The following is a 19,074-nucleotide window of genomic DNA, read 5'->3' on the forward strand; positions in this document are numbered from 1 at the left end:
CATTATCTTTCCTTATTTTTTGTCCAAAGTTTTACACATCTTACCATGATCTGATCAATGCAAATCAAACCTCAACTTTTTTTTTTATTTAATACATTTTAATACATTATTGTTACTTTATACTACATGTAACAATAAAAATGATTTCTAAGGAGCATTGTGGCCCTGTGGATAAGTCTTCTGACTTTGGAACAGAGGGTCGTGGGTTCGAATCCCAGCCGTGGCGTAATTTCCTTCAGCAAGAAATTTATCCACATTGTGCTGCACTCAACCCAGGTGAGGTGAATGGGTACCCGGCAGGATTAATTCCCTGAATGCATGAGCGCTGAAAGGCAGCTCGAGCTACAGCCGGGGTGATAATAATAATAACAATGCGCCTCGGAATAGAATATTTCTAAATAGATGGCGCTACATAAATGCCTATTTTTATTATTATTAAGGTTATAGAATTGGTAAAAATGTTTAAGACCTTGGAGAAGAATCATCAGTATGATGAATGTGGGAGTTTTGCTTTACAAGCTGATATCAAATCCAACAAACAGCCTCTCACAGTACAACAGAAAACGAATGCACACAAAAAATTATGCAAAATGCTTATATCATTCAGTGTAATTTGCTGGTGTCTGAACTTCAACACACAGAAGTTTGAAATTAAACAAAAACGACAGTGCACACATTTTGTACGGGTTTCTTACCTGATATTTTCTGGAGTGAGCCTTTCCAAGATCTCAGTGATGACATCTGGTTTGAACTCCGGCATCAGATACGAAGCACTTAATACCTCGTCCATGGGGTAGTCCTGAAACACATACATTTCATAAGATTAAAAATCCTCAGGGGGACAGAACTCGGAACACAACAAATCTGTCATAAGCATAGGTCCATGTACAATACAATAGTCTTGAATCATATACCTTTTCATCAGTCAATTTGAAAAATTTTGTGAATATTTGGTTTGAAAAAAAGATATGATGGTCTTTTTATCTCCATTTAAACAACAGTGACTGGAAGCATATTAAAACATTTCATTTCTTTGAAAATACGGTGGTATGAATGTTCTAAATATCAAAGGAAATTATTCATCATTGCAATGAGTATGTAATACAAGGCTACACATCTTACTACAGAGTTTAGGTGTGTGGCTGTAGAATAATGACTTTAAATCAAAATCATTATTAATGATCATACTTACATTAAAGCAATATATTTACTTCAAAGACATGAATTACCTTCAAGGATTAAAAATGTATATAGCACTTCAAGACAAAATCAAGAGCTAGCCTTACGTGTAAGAGATGAGCCACTTTGGTGACGTACCCCGAGGGCCTCTCTTTATCCTTGAATCTAAACCTCATGGCATCCAGATCTCGACATTCATCATGGACCCATTGCTGCGGACCCTCTTTCCTCAACATGTTCAGATACTGAAACATGTGCAGGATGATATCATCAACATGATCTGTTGGCAAATAAAATGATTACACAGATGAATATATTTGAGTCTTTTCCAGAAACCTTAAAAAATCGACCAGGGGCCCATAACACGAAGGTTAGCAATGATCATAGAACATTCTACGATTGATTCTTTTGACTACAATGCACTATCAAGCGTACGATCAATCGCTAACCTTCGTGTTACGGGACCCAGGTCATTGGATAGGAGACCTGAGCCCTGTTGCACATAAATACCATTATGGTAACTTTACCATCTATTGGTATCTACCATGGTAGCGCTGATCAAGAGCCATAATTTGCCCCTTTTCCAGAAATCTTCAAAAATTTGACCTGATCATTGAATACTTGACGGCCCTGGTTTCATAAAGAGTTAAGATTATTGTTACTTTGACATAATGGCAAATACCTTGATTGTGATTGGCTGCTAAGCCATTTTGCCATGGAAATTGCCATCATGTCAAACTTACAATAGTTGTAACTCTTTCTGGAACAGTACCCAGAGGAGCATTTCATGAAAGGACTTGTTGGATCTTTTATCTGACACAATATGTTTTACCTGACAACTGCCATAAAAGTCAAACCCTCAACCAAACATATAAACCATCATCTCAAACCTGACAACCCTGAAATTAGTCAATTCAGATGAAAATACATGTATCTGAACTTCTCATTAACTATAGTCCACATAAATTTGTACAAAATAGAAACAAATAAGTTTGAATAGCTCTTTTAATGTCCTGCTAAAACAGAAATATTCATATGCACTACAAAAAGTGGCTAATAGGAATAATCAAACATACATGAAAAAAATATGAATGTCTTGTATTTTTCCAATCAGTTTCAGGCAATGTCATTTTGTGTCGTTGCTAGGACCTACCTAATCCTTCCTCACTCAAGTCGACATTGATGATGAAGAAAGCAAATCCTTTGGCGCCATCTTTCTCTCCTCCACATAACGTGTTTACCCATCCTCTAGCTTTGAGTTCTGAGAGTAGACTTCCCGGTCCTTCATGTCCAACCAGGTGGCCTAGATAGTGAGCAGGCTGATAAGAAGAACAATTATCATTACCATTTATATGACACCTAGATAGATTCTTGTGATATGATTGGTTGTTTGATATCGTTCATTCAGCCCATTTTGCAATGATGTCATCAACCAAGACAACCATGCAATTTTGGATCCATATGACTTTGTCCATTGCACGTGCGCACAGAGACTGCTGCAGCTGTAGGCACCAGCAGTGCACATGTTGTAATGACATAACAATCAACCGACCAAACTTGCAGTGCATGAGCATGTTTTGCATCGAAATTCATAAATTTCATATTAAAAAAAAAATCAATTTTTAGGTGTCATATAAACCAAATAAATGGTTTTTTTTTCATTTGTGCAATGGACAGAATACTTCATTCGGTGAAAGATGAAATGAATGATTCATTCAACTCGGCTACACCTCGTTGAATGGATCATTTCATCTTTCACCTCATGAAGTATTCTGTCCATTGCACTTATAAACATAAATTATTTGTATATTATTTGGCAAAATGAAAATAATACGTAAGAATACATAACATATCAGAGAACAAAAAAATAATGCATGATAGAAATTAACCATTGGAATGACAGGGGCAGAAATAGTTTACCTAATAATTGTGAAATTAACCCTTCTGCCCCACTTCCATTGGTTATAAACATAGAATGATATTAATAGTACTTGATTACAAACATTGAAACAATATTTACACAAATTTTATTAAAATATATATTTCTTGATAAACAAACTGCAATATCCTAGACAAAATCATGAATAAATACATAAAGGCTTATCTACTTTGTTAATTTGAATTAAAAAAAGCCCATAAAACAGCAGTTATACTTGAATGAACCTGTTTGCAATCAAGTGCAAATGTCTTTTGTAATGTATCAATTTATACTCTCTGTTGCAAGGTGAAATACAATTAATTGAAATTTGTGATTATGAGACTTGGGATTGATTTGGGAAAGCAGGTCTGATGATTACCTTTGATTTATAATGCTCTTGTAGATCAGGGATAGGGAAACTGACATTGAGCTGTCTCAGATCTTTCACTGGCACCACTTCAAACTTCACCTACACATCAACAAATAAAAAATAAAAAAAACAGAAAGAATTCTTTAAAATTATAACATTCCCATTGTCAATGATTACTTATCAGATATCAATAATCAGGATAAATTCTAGATTTGGTAACCAACATCAAATTAATTCCAAATAATATCCATCAAATTATCAAATAAATTATGTCACACAACATCAGAGTAGATATGACTTGCCCACAGATGATACCTTGGGAATAGGATCATTGTTCTTTTTTTTAAACTGTTTTAAAGGTATCAAGCGTGGGTTGATTGATATACCATTGACCACCAAAAAAATCAGCATGAGCATTGTGTTGTTCTTCTTTAACAATGATGTACATCTGTTTTGATAGATCATCCTCTTAGACTATGACCAGTCATACAACACAATACAATTATTATGATCAATATTATCTACAATTTTAAAATTGTAATATTCATGAAATCTGATAGGAAACATAAAATAGTTCTGATATAGCACACCACACCTTGAAAATCGTATTCATGCATAAAGGAAAAAGATAGCAACATGAGAAGCCAGTAGGAAAGCTGCCAGAAATTTTATGACAAAAAATATCCACGTCAAACATTTTCATTGTAAGATGTGAACAGCCCAGTATTAACTACACCTTACCTTGAGTTGGTCTTTACCATACGGGTGTTCCAACCATTCAGATATCCTTACGTTCTTGTTCTCCACGTTGGAAAAGAGTTGGAGGACTATCTCTGATAACTGATCCAAGCTTTCTAATAATAAAAACAATCAACAGAAATATACATGTTTATCTAAAAAGGGGATAAAATCACATTTTCTATATGGGAACAACACTTACTTCTGTTTATACTAAATTACAATTTGTTTAAAATTCAAGTAAACATGTTGTGTCAATGCAAGATGCCCTTGGCTGCATGCATAAGTGCATTGCATAAGGACTTTTCTGCACAGAAGCAGTGCGTGAAAATGTTTGCTTTGGGCATTTTTGCATTGACACTATGATTACAGGATGTCCTTTTCGTTTACATTCTCCACATTGGTACTGCAGGAATCTCTCTGATAACTGATCCAAGATTTCTTATCAACGAAAAAAAAAACCTCAAATATAAAACTGAAAATTGTTTCCATGTGGGACCAATGTTTCCTACTCCGGTTGCAATTTGTATCAAACAGCAGGTAATGTAAGGAGGTTGTATTAATACATGTGCAATTCTTTACATTTAGGGGGCAGATTTCCCTTTACTAGCCTTTCATATGCAATTACCCCTCGGTTATACATGGGTAAAAGTAGATAGTCTGTACAATATGATGATAATCTATTTTTTTCCAAATAGTTAGATAAAAATAACCTTATTGCTGTTATGAAGTGAAGTAAAAATGCAATCAGGGGAGCGTTACATTAAAGGACTTGCCCGACATTTCATCTGACAAGTCCTGTCTTATTTGACATTTACCATAGCATCTCTGCTTTTCAGCCAAACAAAATCACAGAAATTTTTCAGATCCGTCATCTTGTCAGACAAAAAATGTTGAGGAAATGCTCCTCAGATATGCATGTTGTTTTCTAAAATTCCCCAATTAATCATTTTAATCTGACTGGGATGACAATTGTATGCATGCAGAATATTATTTATTCAGAAAAGAATATTACACAGAATACTGATTTCAGTATAAACAATACAAGAAAAGAAATATCAACCATGGAAACACCAGGGACAGAAAAGTTAACTAAATTACTGTGGCATAAAAGCCTCCCGTCCCAGTTCCAATGGTTGATTTACAATATGTATTAACAACTTAACAATAGTAAAGTACTAGAAATGTAAAGGGATATAACATGTGACATGAGTATTATGTGATTTAGATCAATTGCAATATAAAACTATACGAGCCAATTGAATATTGCCTTAATGCCAGTGACTTAATGCACATAGTACTTCAATTGAGTGTCCTAATAATGAAGACTGCTCTATGATCTGCCACCAAGCACTAAAAATAATCTTAGGTTCATGTATGATATGGATCAATGAAATAGGACTCACCTCTCCCTAGTACAGCTAATCCCATGATGTTAGACGAGTAGAATTCAGAGTGGAATTTTAAGAGTTCTTTCCGAACATCAATCCCCTTTTCCAGTGGTATTGTAGCTAATGTATCCTTATTACCTATAGCAAATATATCATGGGCAAAGAAAGTTAGATCCTCAATCAAAGAGGAAGAATTCACTGAACTTAAACAAGCCTAAAAAGATTGACCAAAAAAAATGAGGGCAATTATAATAAAATGTGTTACCTCTTTTAGTGGAGGGATATCACAGCACTGACGTCATAATCAGCAGTAAAATGACTTGTAATTCATTTCAAGTTAATGCTAAAATGAGCACTTCCCAATCAACTATCAGTAATTCATATAGAATGATATAGAAAAATTGAAGAGATCCTTCCAAATCTATCTCCACACAGGAACTTTACTCCACTCACTCATCCACATACACATACACAAAATATCTATGTTTATCTATTCTCTGGAAGTAAACAACATTTTAATATAACAAGGATTCGTGATAAAATGATTTTGAAATATATGCCACTGCAATAGCCAGATTTGAAATGTACTGTAAACTTCTAAAAAAAAATTTAAAGTGCAATAATCTCTTCAGATTGTCACTCCCATATGAATTCAAGAATCAAGATTTATTCTGATAAATCCATTGCATCCACCAACTACTGTGACGAACATGATTAGGACAAAATATTTGTGATTAATGTTACATTTACCAGTTCATATTATCTTTAATAATATAAATAGCATGTGATATTGCATAGCACTAAATGCAATGTTATTAAGTGCTGAAAATTATTACTCAATTTTACCACAGCTACCATTATCTAGCATTGAGCATTCAAGGAATTCCTTCATACCGGGTACCCATTTACAACACCTCTGTGGAAAGTGGCAAATGTAAATTACTGCTTTGCCAAAGGACGCAAGTGCTGTGGTGGGATTTATACCCCGAACCTTTAGGTTCAAAGTCCGGAGACTTAACAAATGAGCCACAATGCCCCTGTTGGTTGCCAAAATTCTACTGTTCATTCCACATCCATGTTAAGTTTTTTAAAGGGATGATATTTGAATCCCTGACTTTGTAACTCACAAAGACTGAGCCATAACATCTCTGCAGGTCATTAAATGACAAAATCCTGCAATTTGTTTTCTCACCCGTGTTAAATTTGCTAAAGGGATGGGATGGGTTGACTGTAGCCTTGTCGAGTTGAAAGATCCTCCAAGAATCTGCCTTGAGATTTTTGTCATTCTCAGAATCCACAGCGTTGACTTCCCTATCTTGTGCATCTTGGTTGAACAGAGGACAGTGAAAGAACTGGGCAAACCTAGGAAAATTAGAGTTAAGTACAAGTCGTCAAGATAATAACCGATGCAGTGTGGCAACAAAAATAAACACTGACAAATACAAGCAGAACTTCAGGGGATGTTCCTGAGGATAGATTATCCATGTGGTATGTTGACTTCTCCATCTCTTCCTTTGTTGTTAAAAGTGGAAAAAAACAAAACTTTGGCAATGAAGAAAAGAAAGAGTTGAATAAATGGAGAGGAAAACAGTAAAGCTCTCCCATACAAATTTTCATAGACAACGTGCCCCATTTAATTAAATTCATATCTTGTCAAATTGCTTTAAAGGTCACAGAAACAGAGAGGACAGGTATTAAAGTAACAGGGAGAAAAGGTAGAAGAGAGATAGAAGAGGAAAGAAGAAATCTGTCAAGAAAGAAAGGATAGGAAAAAAAATGAGAATAATTCTCACCTATCAAGGGCTCCCTGTAGATGTTCATGTGAGACATCAAAGTAAAAGTTGGTATGCTCACCGCTGGTGTATGCATTAGCAAACCCTCCATGCTCGTTCAAAAACTGGGATACAAAAATAGAAAGCACAACATGAATATGTAGAGACAAAATAGAAGGTTTACAGTTTTTCCTGTTGTGTTTACAACAAAGTGCGAGTGTACTACACAAATGGTTTCAGAATATACAAGAAATCTGTTAGAGCTTGAATTCAGACATTTACATGGATATTGGCTTGCTCTTCATATTTTGAAGTTTATGTTGCTCTGTAGTCTGAAATATACTGCAACATGCTGTGAGAGGTGATATCGTCTAACTAGAACCCTCCCCCCCCCCCAATTTTTTATTTAAATCTCTCTCTCTCTCCATATATATATATATTTATTCATATCAAATGTCACAATTTTTTACTTCTTCAAGAGTGATCCAACTACGGAATTGTAGACAAGTCAGGGCATTGTAACATACATGTAAAATTTAGCGATTGATCTTGGACCTTATCTTTATGATTTATTCCGTTGGTTTAAAAAATTTGTACTGATTAATCGTGAAATCAGCTCATGATCAATAACTAAGCTTCATTTTACAGGGCCCAGAACAGAAACATTTCACATGAAGGAATTGTTTGTAGGACTTACCTGTGAGTATGCATTTTCTGATGGATACTGTACAAAGGAACAAGCAAAGGGAATGGTTTAGGTTATGTGTGCAGTAATCTGTTGAGGGTTGTGAATCTTAATCCTGAACAAATGGTTGGTTGAGGGTGTAAATGTGAGACCGGGAGGGGGGGGGTCACAAAGCATGATTAAATATCTCACTTAAATGGGAAGTTCACCCTGACGAAAAACTTGTTATAGATGTAAGAAATATCAGAAAAAAAATATTGGTGAAGGTTTAAGGAAAACCCATCAAGGATTAAGAAAGTTACTCAAATTTTAAGTTTTGGATTTGTGAGGTCACTTATGAGCAGCTACCCCATAATGTTTGTTATATAAAATGCATAAATTTCAATTTTTTAATGGTTCATGATGATTAAAATTTGTGTCTTTCAGGAGCGGGTGTGAAATGATCTGTCTGTTGATATACTGAAGGTACAATAAAAACGATTTTCATTATTTGACAGAAAAAGACATAGCATTGATTTTTTTACTACAAGATATATGGGGAAGCTGCTCGTTTCTGACGTCTCAAAAATAGAAATTCTCATAACTTTTTTATCTCTGAAATATTTTCCTAGAACATTTGCCCGTTGTTTTTATTTTTTCTACAACTTTTACACTTAACTTTTCTTCATGGTGAACTTCTCTTTACATTCCCAGTTGAGTAAAGCATATAATGCATCATCATATTGGTCAGATCGTGCTAAGAGGACGTACTTTTCTGCATATTCATCAATCAGGTAATACGTAATATACTGTATGCGTGCTGGTGTTTAAGCAGGACTTTGTACAGTAACACGTAAGTTTAAATCTATGTGGACCCCCCCCCCTTGACACTCATTTTGCCTGACATGCAATTTTGCTTATAATCAGTGGTGAGTTCTCAAAAGGAAAATACACATTTTACCAGTCATTGTTTGGGGATGGGTATGGTTAATATAATAACAGGAATCCACCCCACTATTTTACAAAACAAATAATACATACCTTTGCTCTGTGTTTACATACAGAGAAATATTTGCAAGCAAACAAATACAATACGTAATTTAATAACAATACATTATCATTTAATAGTTGATATTTTCAAGTTATTACCAGGAATTACAGTTGACAAAATGGATTTGTAATACCCTATTAGATTTGATTGTGTGGATCTTTGTTTCTCTTCCCATGTACACATTGTAGTTAAATGTAAATTTGAAGAAAAAAAATAATCAAATGGTAATTCAAAATATATACCTTCTCAGTCCCAAGAAAGAGCATGTGCTCAAGAAAATGAGCAAGACCAGGGATCTCCCACGGGTCTGACAAGGAACCTGAAAAACAGAGATGATAAGAAACCAAAAACTGTGACAAAAAAATAGACATCTAAAGCTGATGAGTAGACTCAACAAAGAAACCAGCAGATTCTAGTTATAAACTGTGACTCACCTATTAGTAGAGTGCTGCAGTAACCAAGAAAAGCATTCTCTGTCGACATTCTGGGATGAATCCCTGCCAAAGACACATTGTCAACAGAGAAATGCCTAGTAAAAATGCTCTGTCAAAAGATTGCTACATGTAGTATGTGCACCTGTAGCGTCCAAACACTTGCATGTACGAGTAGTTACTGAAATTACTGATCGAGTGCATGTAGTTACAGTAGATCACTGTGACAAGCTTTGTTCCACTAATAAGGTGGCACAAGTAAATTGGTGGGGGTAACCACTGTCATATAAGCTTAGAAAATACTTTAAATCAATTTCTATAATTACTCACTTATATGTACATGTACAGGTGAATCTGCCCAGGTAAAATATTCTAGGACCACAGAAATCTATTAGACTCAGGCAAATTTGACTTTTTGAAAAGTGCTTTGATGTTTTATTAGACTTATGGAAGATCAAATTTAGCAGATTCTACTATATTTTATATCATCATCAATTAAGGATTTTAGAGTTAATTCCAAACACTTCAAACAGCATCTCATGATAAATCAGTGATATAAATGACGATCCTTGCGAAAAATTTTTCATGAAATAGACCCCTGTATGTTTTACATACCAACATGGACGTCAAGGGCAGCAGCAGACTTCTCCGTTGTAGGATCACTAATGAGAACAATCTTCATGCCATTATTGAGTTGAAGGCCTCGATAGAGTCTCTTGTCCTCGGCAGACTTGATTATATTCTCATACTCCTTTGCAACTGCTGGATTCTTTGAGGAAGTCATGTTGGCAGAGGTCTGATATGCAGCAAAAGAACTGGTGAGAGAGAGAGGGAGAGATTTCAGGAGGGCATAGGGTAGAAATCCTTTCTGGCTGTGATCAAGTTGCTGAAAATTTTCTGTGATAGCTTCCTTTTAATGGAGTGTTTTCCAACACATTTACACATTTGGAATGTTCCAGTTTTTCTTGCTATCGATATACTAGACATATGTAACATATGTATGACTTTACAAACCTTTTCCATATATAGACCTCCACTGGCTCCATGGAGAGTAAGCACACGTTAGTGATTTTTACTCTCTAAGCTCCAGGAGCCTCCTGACTATGCCAACCGGCCCGCCAGCTGGATATAGCGGCTCATACTGTCAAACTATGCAAACTTTGTGTGTAGATCAAAGAAAAGGATGCATGCCCAGAGGGGGCACTCAGTATATAATGCATAGTGGGTATGTGCCGAGTAGGGGACCCCATTTTTACGCTCGAATTTCTGTTCCAAGGTAGCGATGCCACACTGGCCGCGCGACGCTTGACTCTCGCTCCCGACAAAACGAAAATCTCCAATGAAGGGCTCTCTATTTTCCTTCAGTTTAGGGCTAAACCGCGATGAATGATTAATCTGAACAACTGATACTGAAAAAACTTACAATTTTTGTCACTTCAAAGTTAAATCGCCGAACCAGGTTCAATTTCACTGAAAATAAACAGGTTTCTCATGACGTACATTGAGCTGATCGTCCAGCTGCAGAGCGTGTTTACGGTAAAATGAAAACATGACTTAACTTCCGGGTTGGCAAGGGTCACTTACCATCATGCATTGCAAGGGATATAGACTGTGATCCAGGCTGCAAGATGGATTCAAACAAAGGTAAGATTATGAACTTCTTTTTCCTTAAAAAATTATATTCTATTCCGTTTTATTTTTATTGAAATATTGTGGTGAAAATATGAGTAATTTTAGGCTAAATTTAAAGTATGTTTAAAGGCTTACAGCTCAAACTGACCCCCTCAGAACATATTTTTGAGAAGCTTGAATTGTTCTCTGTCGATTGCTACCTAACTTGCGGCTAAAAAGACCGGCAATAAGAAGCGCGAAAGACAATATCGAAGTCCTGTCATATTTTTCGAGTTCAAGTTCGGATCGTTTCAGGGTGAAAATGCGCCCTCTCTGGCGGAAAGCTGAAATGCACTTAGTCCCACAAATAGTAATTTACGGGGTTTTCAGGGTATTTCGCCTTATTGTATCAGTTTCAAAGATAATATTAACATTTGACAACTCTCTTTGCTTTAAAAATAATTTTATTGTAATGATATAAGATTTTAAATGTTACACATGAGTTTGATGATGTAAGCAATGAATGAGGAATGGATTGTGAGACTCATCAAGTCAGAGACGGAGTGAGAGAAAATTTAGAATTTTAACGAATAAGCTGGTTAAGGAGGGGGGTCGAATTTTATGGCCCCCTTTTATTTGATTTCCCCATGCAAGGGATTATTTGACATATTTGGGAAGTAAAATAGGTATCTGGACCAAACTGTTAAGAAGTTAGATCTATCAGGGCCGGGGCAAGGCCTCCACCGTGACCTAGCTTGCTAAGTATTACTATTGATGCAGCCCTACTTTTTTGTGGGGGGGAGGGGGCCGGGGGATACTCACAATATAAGGCATAGATATACATGATGTGCTGCTGGAATAGGTTGTTTTTGAAATTCCTAAACATAGTGTATGGATTTATGCTGGAAAATCCCTGAACACGCCCCCATGGGTCCATTGTTTTTCTTGTCAAATTTTCCTAACTCGATGGGGTACCTTTTTGTAAAAATGGCCCTTAAAATGGGCATGGGTTTAAGCCTTCAGTCGGACAGCCCCATCCAAACCAAATATGAGTACCCCATCCCGGGGAGGGGGATGAATGAATTAATTAATGAGGCCTTCCCTCATTAATATTTAAATCAATAATCCAAGGACTAAGAATACAATTTAAAAATTGTGGGCAGTATATACTTCAACAAAATCATTGAATTTACTGGCTTCTTAATTTCTTACTGGTTATCTGACAATTTATGATTTTTAATTATTGGCACTATCATTCCCACTGCTCCAAGTCTTGTTATATTTTATGAACCACTATTGTTTAGCCAATTCAGGGTAAAATAATTGAGTTAATAAAGACGAAATGTCAAAAAGAAGAGAAGGTTTAAGCAGATAAAAGCAAAATTAATATTTGATCAAGAATATGATTGTTAAAAAGTATGTTGAGAATAAACATTCACTTGATTTAAAATGTATATAATCTATAAATTGTAACCTTTATTTACTTTTCTTTTTAAAATTCTAGATTACAATGCAAGTTACCATTGATTATCATTATTTTAAACTATCACTCATTATTTTCATTAACAATAATTTGATGATCATTTCTACATGGCTTTTTATTCTTTTCTTATTTCAATTTATTCAAAGAATTCTCTTAAGGAAATTCCAATACCCAGTTTGTAAAATATAATTACAAATTGATTACTTATATCCCCTATACTAGTATTAAACAGCAATTCATTTTCTATACCAGATGAAATATAACAGGTTTAATTTAATCCTGATGAATTAACAATACTAAATAGATTTGATAGCTAAAATATTCCCCTATATAAAGGAGTAAAACAAATTCATGACAATGTGCATTATTCATTAAGTAAAAAGGGTTTGTCTTTGTTGTTCATATTTTTATCCTTTCAATATAGAAGAGGAAGGTTCTACATTGCTGACAAATGGTCAGGTTTTACAGCTGCTTCAAACAAAGAATCAAGCTCAAGCAGCAAGGCACATCAAGAGTCTGTTTCATGAGAATAATGCTTCGCTAAGTAGCTATGAAAAGTCAATTAGCCGAATTAAAGCTGAAAGGAAAGTAATACTCAAAGATTCCACAAGGGGTTTTGCCAAGGAGAGATTACAGAGGTTCCTGGCAAGTGCATTTTCACCTCCCAAGTGTAATCCAGCCTTACAGAAGCCAAAGTCTTCAGGAATATGTGCAGCGCACTCTACGTGTTCCTTTGAATCAGAGGCGAAAAAAGCTACTAGAGAAAGCGCTGAGAAGGCGGAGGAATTGGAGTTGATGGATGCCGCCCTCGCTTCGAAGGAAGCTGCCCTAGAGAAGCAGGTTGCAAGCAATCAGACGCTTAGAAGAGCTGTGAAAAGAACAAGAGACAGGGAAGATTACCAGAAAAAAAAAAACAAGAAGCTTGAAAAACAAGAAGCTTGAAGAACAAATAAATCATGACCAGTGTGGGGATGAGATCTGTCAACTAGAAGAAACAGTTAAGTCTCTAAAAGCAGAAATATCACAGTTGTAAAAGAGCAACAAAGATCTCCAAATGCAACTTCAGGCAAAAGAAGAAGATGTCATCGAGACTTATGACAAAACCAATCGGAGATTCAACACTGCGCTGACCAACTGTGTCTATGACCTCCTGGATAATCACGTTGGTGTGGCCAAGGTATCGGCAGTCATAGAATCAGTTACAACCCACCTAACCGGAAGAAAGTGCTCGAGACTTCCTTCAAAGACGACAGTCGAGAATATGAGCGTACAGAGGCTGTGTGTGGCTCAAGATCAACTTGCAGCAGAACTTTCAAGTGAACAGCACACAACACTCTACTCTGACGAAGCATCAAAATTTGGAGAAAAGGTAATGGGGTTCCACGCCTCAACATCAGATAACCGGTACTTTGTCCTCGGTCTCTGAGATATTGCGACGAAGTCTGCCGCCGATACTCTCAAGACCTTCAAGGAACTCCTCCAAGATGTTGATGAGGCATGCAATAAGGCAAGTTCTGGAGGGAAGAAAATATTACTCAACATAAGAAACACCATGACTGATCGTGCAGCGACTGAGCTCAAGTGGCACGAGCTACTCAGCAAGTATAGGGTCGATGTCCTGCCGACGATAACAGAGAACTGGGAGGCAATGAGCGATGAGGAAAGGGAGCCACTGAGTAATATCACTTCTTTCTTCTGTGGACTTCACAGCCTCGTGCAATATGCTGAAACCTGCGAGAAGGCGCTGGATAGTGTGGAAAAGGAGTTGACGGAAGGAAAAGGTGGAGGCGCAAAAGTGAAAGGATTGGCCTTCGAATCGGAGGGTTGTGCGTGATCCGCTTGACCGCTTGGATCTGCCACAAGTCTACCGGAAGATAGAAGATGCCCTTAAGAGAGGCGCTGAACATCCTCAGGAATTCATGGGAGGACTGATTCAACCTCTTCAAGATGTGGAAGATGATGCAATTTTCAAGGCCCAAATACTGCAATGTGAGAATGATGGCCTCACTGCCACGGTGCTTGAAAATATACTGCCTGCACTCTGTAAGTAAGGTAATGGCTGCCCACAGTGCTCATATTGCTGAAGTGGGGGGAGATAAGAGGGAGTCTTCGAAAAGTGTAGCGAAACACAACAAGGTTCCTGAACGAGTATTTGCCTATCTAGACCAGCAAATGAAGACAAGGCCGAATACAAGTCTCCTTGTGCATGAAGCAACGATCATGTTTAGCCTGAACAAGACAGGTGACTGGCTGAAGGCATTATCACCCCAAGAGACTGACGACATCATCTGTTCGGCAAGGAAGAGGGCAAGGACACTCCGTAGTCTATTCAAGGAGCGCTCCGAGACCATCAAGAAGGAAAAGATGAAAGCCCTTGAGGAGGGAGCGTGAAAAAGAGAGAAAAAGAGGAGAAAAGGAGGCTTGATCTTGAGCACTTCACCCAGGAAATAAAATACAATGGGTTGTGGCAATCAGAGCGAGAGGTCGATGAAATGTTGAACACCCTATCCACTCCGAAGCAGAAGATGGATGCTCTAAAGGCCCAGCTACGCTTTAGGCAGCACGTCCTGCGTCAAATTCCTCCAAGACCAGAGGTCTTCTTGTTCAGCAGTAAGGGTGTTGCTCATTCATGGGATGTTCTTTCAACAAATGTAAAGACCTTAGTCCACCAAGCCTTCACCCTGCCTTCAGCAAGTGCTCCTGAGGGTGGACTGCCATTGCTGGTTGGCAAGAGGGTAAGAAGGCCCAAGCATAAACTGTTTGAAAAAAATGAGGGAAAGGATGAAATTAATACATAAAAATAAAATTCTTAAAATGAAAGAAATCTTATGAAAGAATTTAACAATTATTTTAATTAATGATGTTCAAAAAGGAAACATTGCAGTGTATATGACTCTAAATATGTGTATACTATGCTAAAATTGATTCAACATATTATATTTTATGCAATATGATGCACTTTGCATTGTGATGTAAATGTATATATGCCATTGCAGGAAATAAAGCTTGTTTGAAAATTAAATTTTTGAAGTGTGTTGTCTTCATGTGTCTAGTTTTCTTCATCAAGGCCTTTACTTCGTTTTACATTCACCTGGAAGGAGGGATTCCAGTACTCAGGTTTATTATGATTTAATTTTGGTATTGCATTATGTGGAAAATATTGCACAAATATATTATTTCATTTTCTTTCTCACTTTATTTAAAAAAATATCATTTGAATGTATGCATTACTAGTAATTATATTAATGTGTGCTGATTATGATTTATGATTATGATTTCCATTGCTTGTGTGCAGATGATTTGAAGCATACTTTGGCTGATGATTGCAAATTATCATTTATGTTTTGTGAATTAATTTGTGTGTTGATTATGATTTGCAAAGTATGATTTCTTTTCTGTTGCCTTGTGGAAAACTATGATGCATGATATTCAATATGATTGTAATTGAATGAAAAGGACAAAAATAACATGATACTATTGATCTTATCCACACAGGTTCAACATCGTTTTGATAATGATGAATATGTAGGGAAAGTCATTGGATGAGTACCTGGCTACCCAGCGTGGTATAACATCAAGTACGACGAGGAAGATGCCATTTACACCTACCGGCTCCTCGATGACTACAAGCAGGGTGACCTGAAAAATTGTTTGTTAGGTAAATGCAAGCCTGCATTGTTGAATAAATAAAATTGCCTATTGAAGAAAACATAAATGTTATAATTTTTTGAGAAAATGAATGTTTACTTTTTTAATAATGATTATGTTTCATATTTTCAAAAGGACAATGATTTTATTTGTAAATACTGCACTTAACACTAACACAACTTTTCATTTCACATTTCACAGATTCTCCTTTTCAAGTTTGTTCATTCGTTCATCAGTAGGAGTTGGATGCTACAGTCACCTTGGCCTTGTTTTCCCCTTATCCCTGTCCTCTAGACTGAATCTGAATTTTTTTTGCAGTAAGTATAAGTTATTGCATGATTGGAGTTTCAGATCTATTTTATGAGAAAAACTTGATGTAGATAGATGTGAACACAGTTCATTGCTACATTCGAAGCTGATGTTGGTATACCTCTTTTTTCCCAACAAAAGTTTGACTCCAGCAAGCATCCGAGTGTTACAAGTGAAGTCATCTCCTTCATACCCTGTGTCTTGGAGAAAAGCCATTCCAGTATCTGGTGCAGTTTAAAGGTAACTGAAGCAAACCAAAGTATTACTTGTTATTGCAGGTCTTTTGCATTTTATCATCTAGGGTTAATGTCTTTACTCATCATACATTATTTTTGTTGACAATTAATCAGAATGTTTTGGAAATGAATCTGGAAATTTTGCAGTACAATGAATAACATACTCTAAGATTTATGATGGGCATACAGAATTATCCTTTAACTGAGAATTTACTTTGGTATTTCTCTTTTTCTCAAAAAAGTTTGGCTCCAGCAAGCATCCGAGTGTAACAAGTCATCTCCTTCGTACCCTATCCCTTGGAAAAAAAAAACAGTTCAGGATCTGCTGCAGTTTAAAGGTAACTGAAGCAAACAAATATAAATCCAATGTATTTGCCTGAACACAACTTTGAATATTTTTTCACATATTAATGACATTCAGGTCTAAAATGTAATAAGTGTGACACATCAGCATATAATTTGGCACTTCATATTTTTGTGACATTAAAGGCACACACTAATTTATGCATATGGTTTGCATAAACATAGAAATATGTGTTTTAGAGTTTCTAGAACATATTCAAATTACTATTTATTAATATGATGAAGTTATCATAAAATAAAGTATACTTTTTGTGTGTAAAAAACCAAGTCCAATTTGTGTCATCACTGAGACAATCTTCATAAAGTTTAATGAAAAATTATGCAAATTACACCTAATTAAATATGCATTAATTTGCATATTTCAAGTCAATGTTAAAAAAATGACAGCACGCGAATCGCGCGATTCGCGTGCTGTCGCCAAGCGGAAGACAAAGAAATCAAGATGGCGACGTACACGGCCGTAAGCTCTTCCCATCTTTTCATAACAAATCTCTTTTTTTAATGAATTCTTCTTTAAAAATGAAATCAATATCGCAAAAATGTTGGAAATGAAGTTGGACACCATGTACATGTTTTAGGGCTAGATCTTTTAGAGGGAAAGTAGAATTCTCGGGGGCGAAAGTTTCTGGTTTTGTACCCGTATGTGGGGAAATATAGGTAGGAGTATGGTAGTGGATCGTATTACCGAACACTTTTCATGAATTTGATCATATCAAATACATTATTCCAATAAAATTCACCAAACTTTCACCATAAATACACAAATACCTACAAAATATAAAAATGCAGAAATTTTGCCGAAATTGTTTTTCATTTTTACAACATCAGCTTCCAATCGGACCCCTCTTCGCAAGTGAAATATTTTGGTCACTTGAAAAGGTATCGTATTACCGAACGTGTGTTTTCTATGGGAAAAGTTGGGAAAACAACAAAGTCACTGATGAGCTATTTTGACCATATTTTACTGTTTTGAGGATATAAAGACTTCGAAATTGTGTTTTTGATAATTTTTCATCATTTTTCTATTTAAGTTCCCTTTGGGAGGAAGTTGCAAAGGTTTGAGCGTATTTGATTATTTTCTGACGCATATGAATGATGCGCGCGTTCGGTAATACAATTACAAGGCCGGTCGGTAGCAATCACTCACTATACCAGGCGTTAGTGGGGAGTGACTCCATACGTACAGTATATGACTTTCAGTCCCCAAAACGCCACAGGCTAACACGAACATCAGTTGAGCCTGATGAGGTAAATTCAGTACAACGTCAGGCCTACTCTGTCTAGCAGTAGCACTGCCATGCGCGAAGCAGCGGGCGAGGTTCACCTTGTTACCCGTTTCGCCGGCAGAAGCTGACAGCTGGCTTGCGCTGTGCCACTGCCAGTTATCGGAGAAGCCGTAAAACAAACCCGATCCGGGCCGGGGTGGCCGGCACCTTTATGAATTATAGAAACTTTTAAAATGAAACAAACCTTTCTATTGATGATCTTGCCAATTTTAAACCTCTGTACAATGTCTGGATACGTAACATCTAGTTCTTTCTCCACAAGCGATGCCTCAATCTGTCTAAATTTCAAACAACTTCGCTCTGAAACGCCACATCTGTTACGGAAACACCGTACGTACCGTACCGGTTAATAGATTGATTCCCAGTCGCTAAAAATTATTTTTTAACAACATATTTTTCCATCTGACCTTCAAATCTTCACATGACCATAACCTCACATAATCCTAGCTGTTTAGTTTCCAGATAGATAATGAGAAAGAAAAATGACCAGCCATCTGGGCAAGAAATAAGATTTATTTTTATTGTCCATCCAATAGCATACTACAGTATACATCTTTTTAATCGACAATACAAATCACAGGTCAAATCGACAATTAGTCAAATATGACTTATCGCCACTCAAAC

At 36.3% G+C, this 19,074-nt stretch overlaps 1 protein-coding gene across 2 annotated transcripts in view; it reads right to left on the reverse strand.

Moving 5' to 3' along the window:
- LOC121425017 (insulin-degrading enzyme-like) overlaps positions 1–18,782 on the reverse strand; it is a 32,371-nt gene extending 13,589 nt beyond the window's left edge. Inside the window, exons 1-12 of one of the 2 annotated variants that reach the window (XM_041620949.1) lie at positions 18,635–18,782; positions 10,130–10,329; positions 9,326–9,402; positions 8,066–8,092; positions 7,390–7,493; positions 6,789–6,958; positions 5,612–5,734; positions 4,209–4,321; positions 3,477–3,566; positions 2,333–2,498; positions 1,287–1,459; positions 696–799 (exon numbers count right to left, since the gene is read on the reverse strand). In XM_041620949.1, coding sequence (XP_041476883.1) covers positions 696–799; positions 1,287–1,459; positions 2,333–2,498; positions 3,477–3,566; positions 4,209–4,321; positions 5,612–5,734; positions 6,789–6,958; positions 7,390–7,493; positions 8,066–8,092; positions 9,326–9,402; positions 10,130–10,329; positions 18,635–18,693 — 1,406 coding nt within the window. In that variant the 5' untranslated portion in view covers positions 18,694–18,782. Of the gene's footprint in view, positions 1–695; positions 800–1,286; positions 1,460–2,332; positions 2,499–3,476; positions 3,567–4,208; positions 4,322–5,611; positions 5,735–6,788; positions 6,959–7,389; positions 7,494–8,065; positions 8,093–9,325; positions 9,403–10,129; positions 10,330–18,348; positions 18,430–18,634 lie in introns of those variants that run through there. The other variant, XM_041620950.1, reaches the window with a different exon arrangement.
- Positions 18,783–19,074: the final 292 nt, after the last annotated feature.

The sequence above is a fragment of the Lytechinus variegatus genome, chromosome 12, assembly GCF_018143015.1.
Source record: "Lytechinus variegatus isolate NC3 chromosome 12, Lvar_3.0, whole genome shotgun sequence".
Lineage (NCBI taxonomy): Eukaryota > Metazoa > Echinodermata > Echinoidea > Temnopleuroida > Toxopneustidae > Lytechinus > Lytechinus variegatus.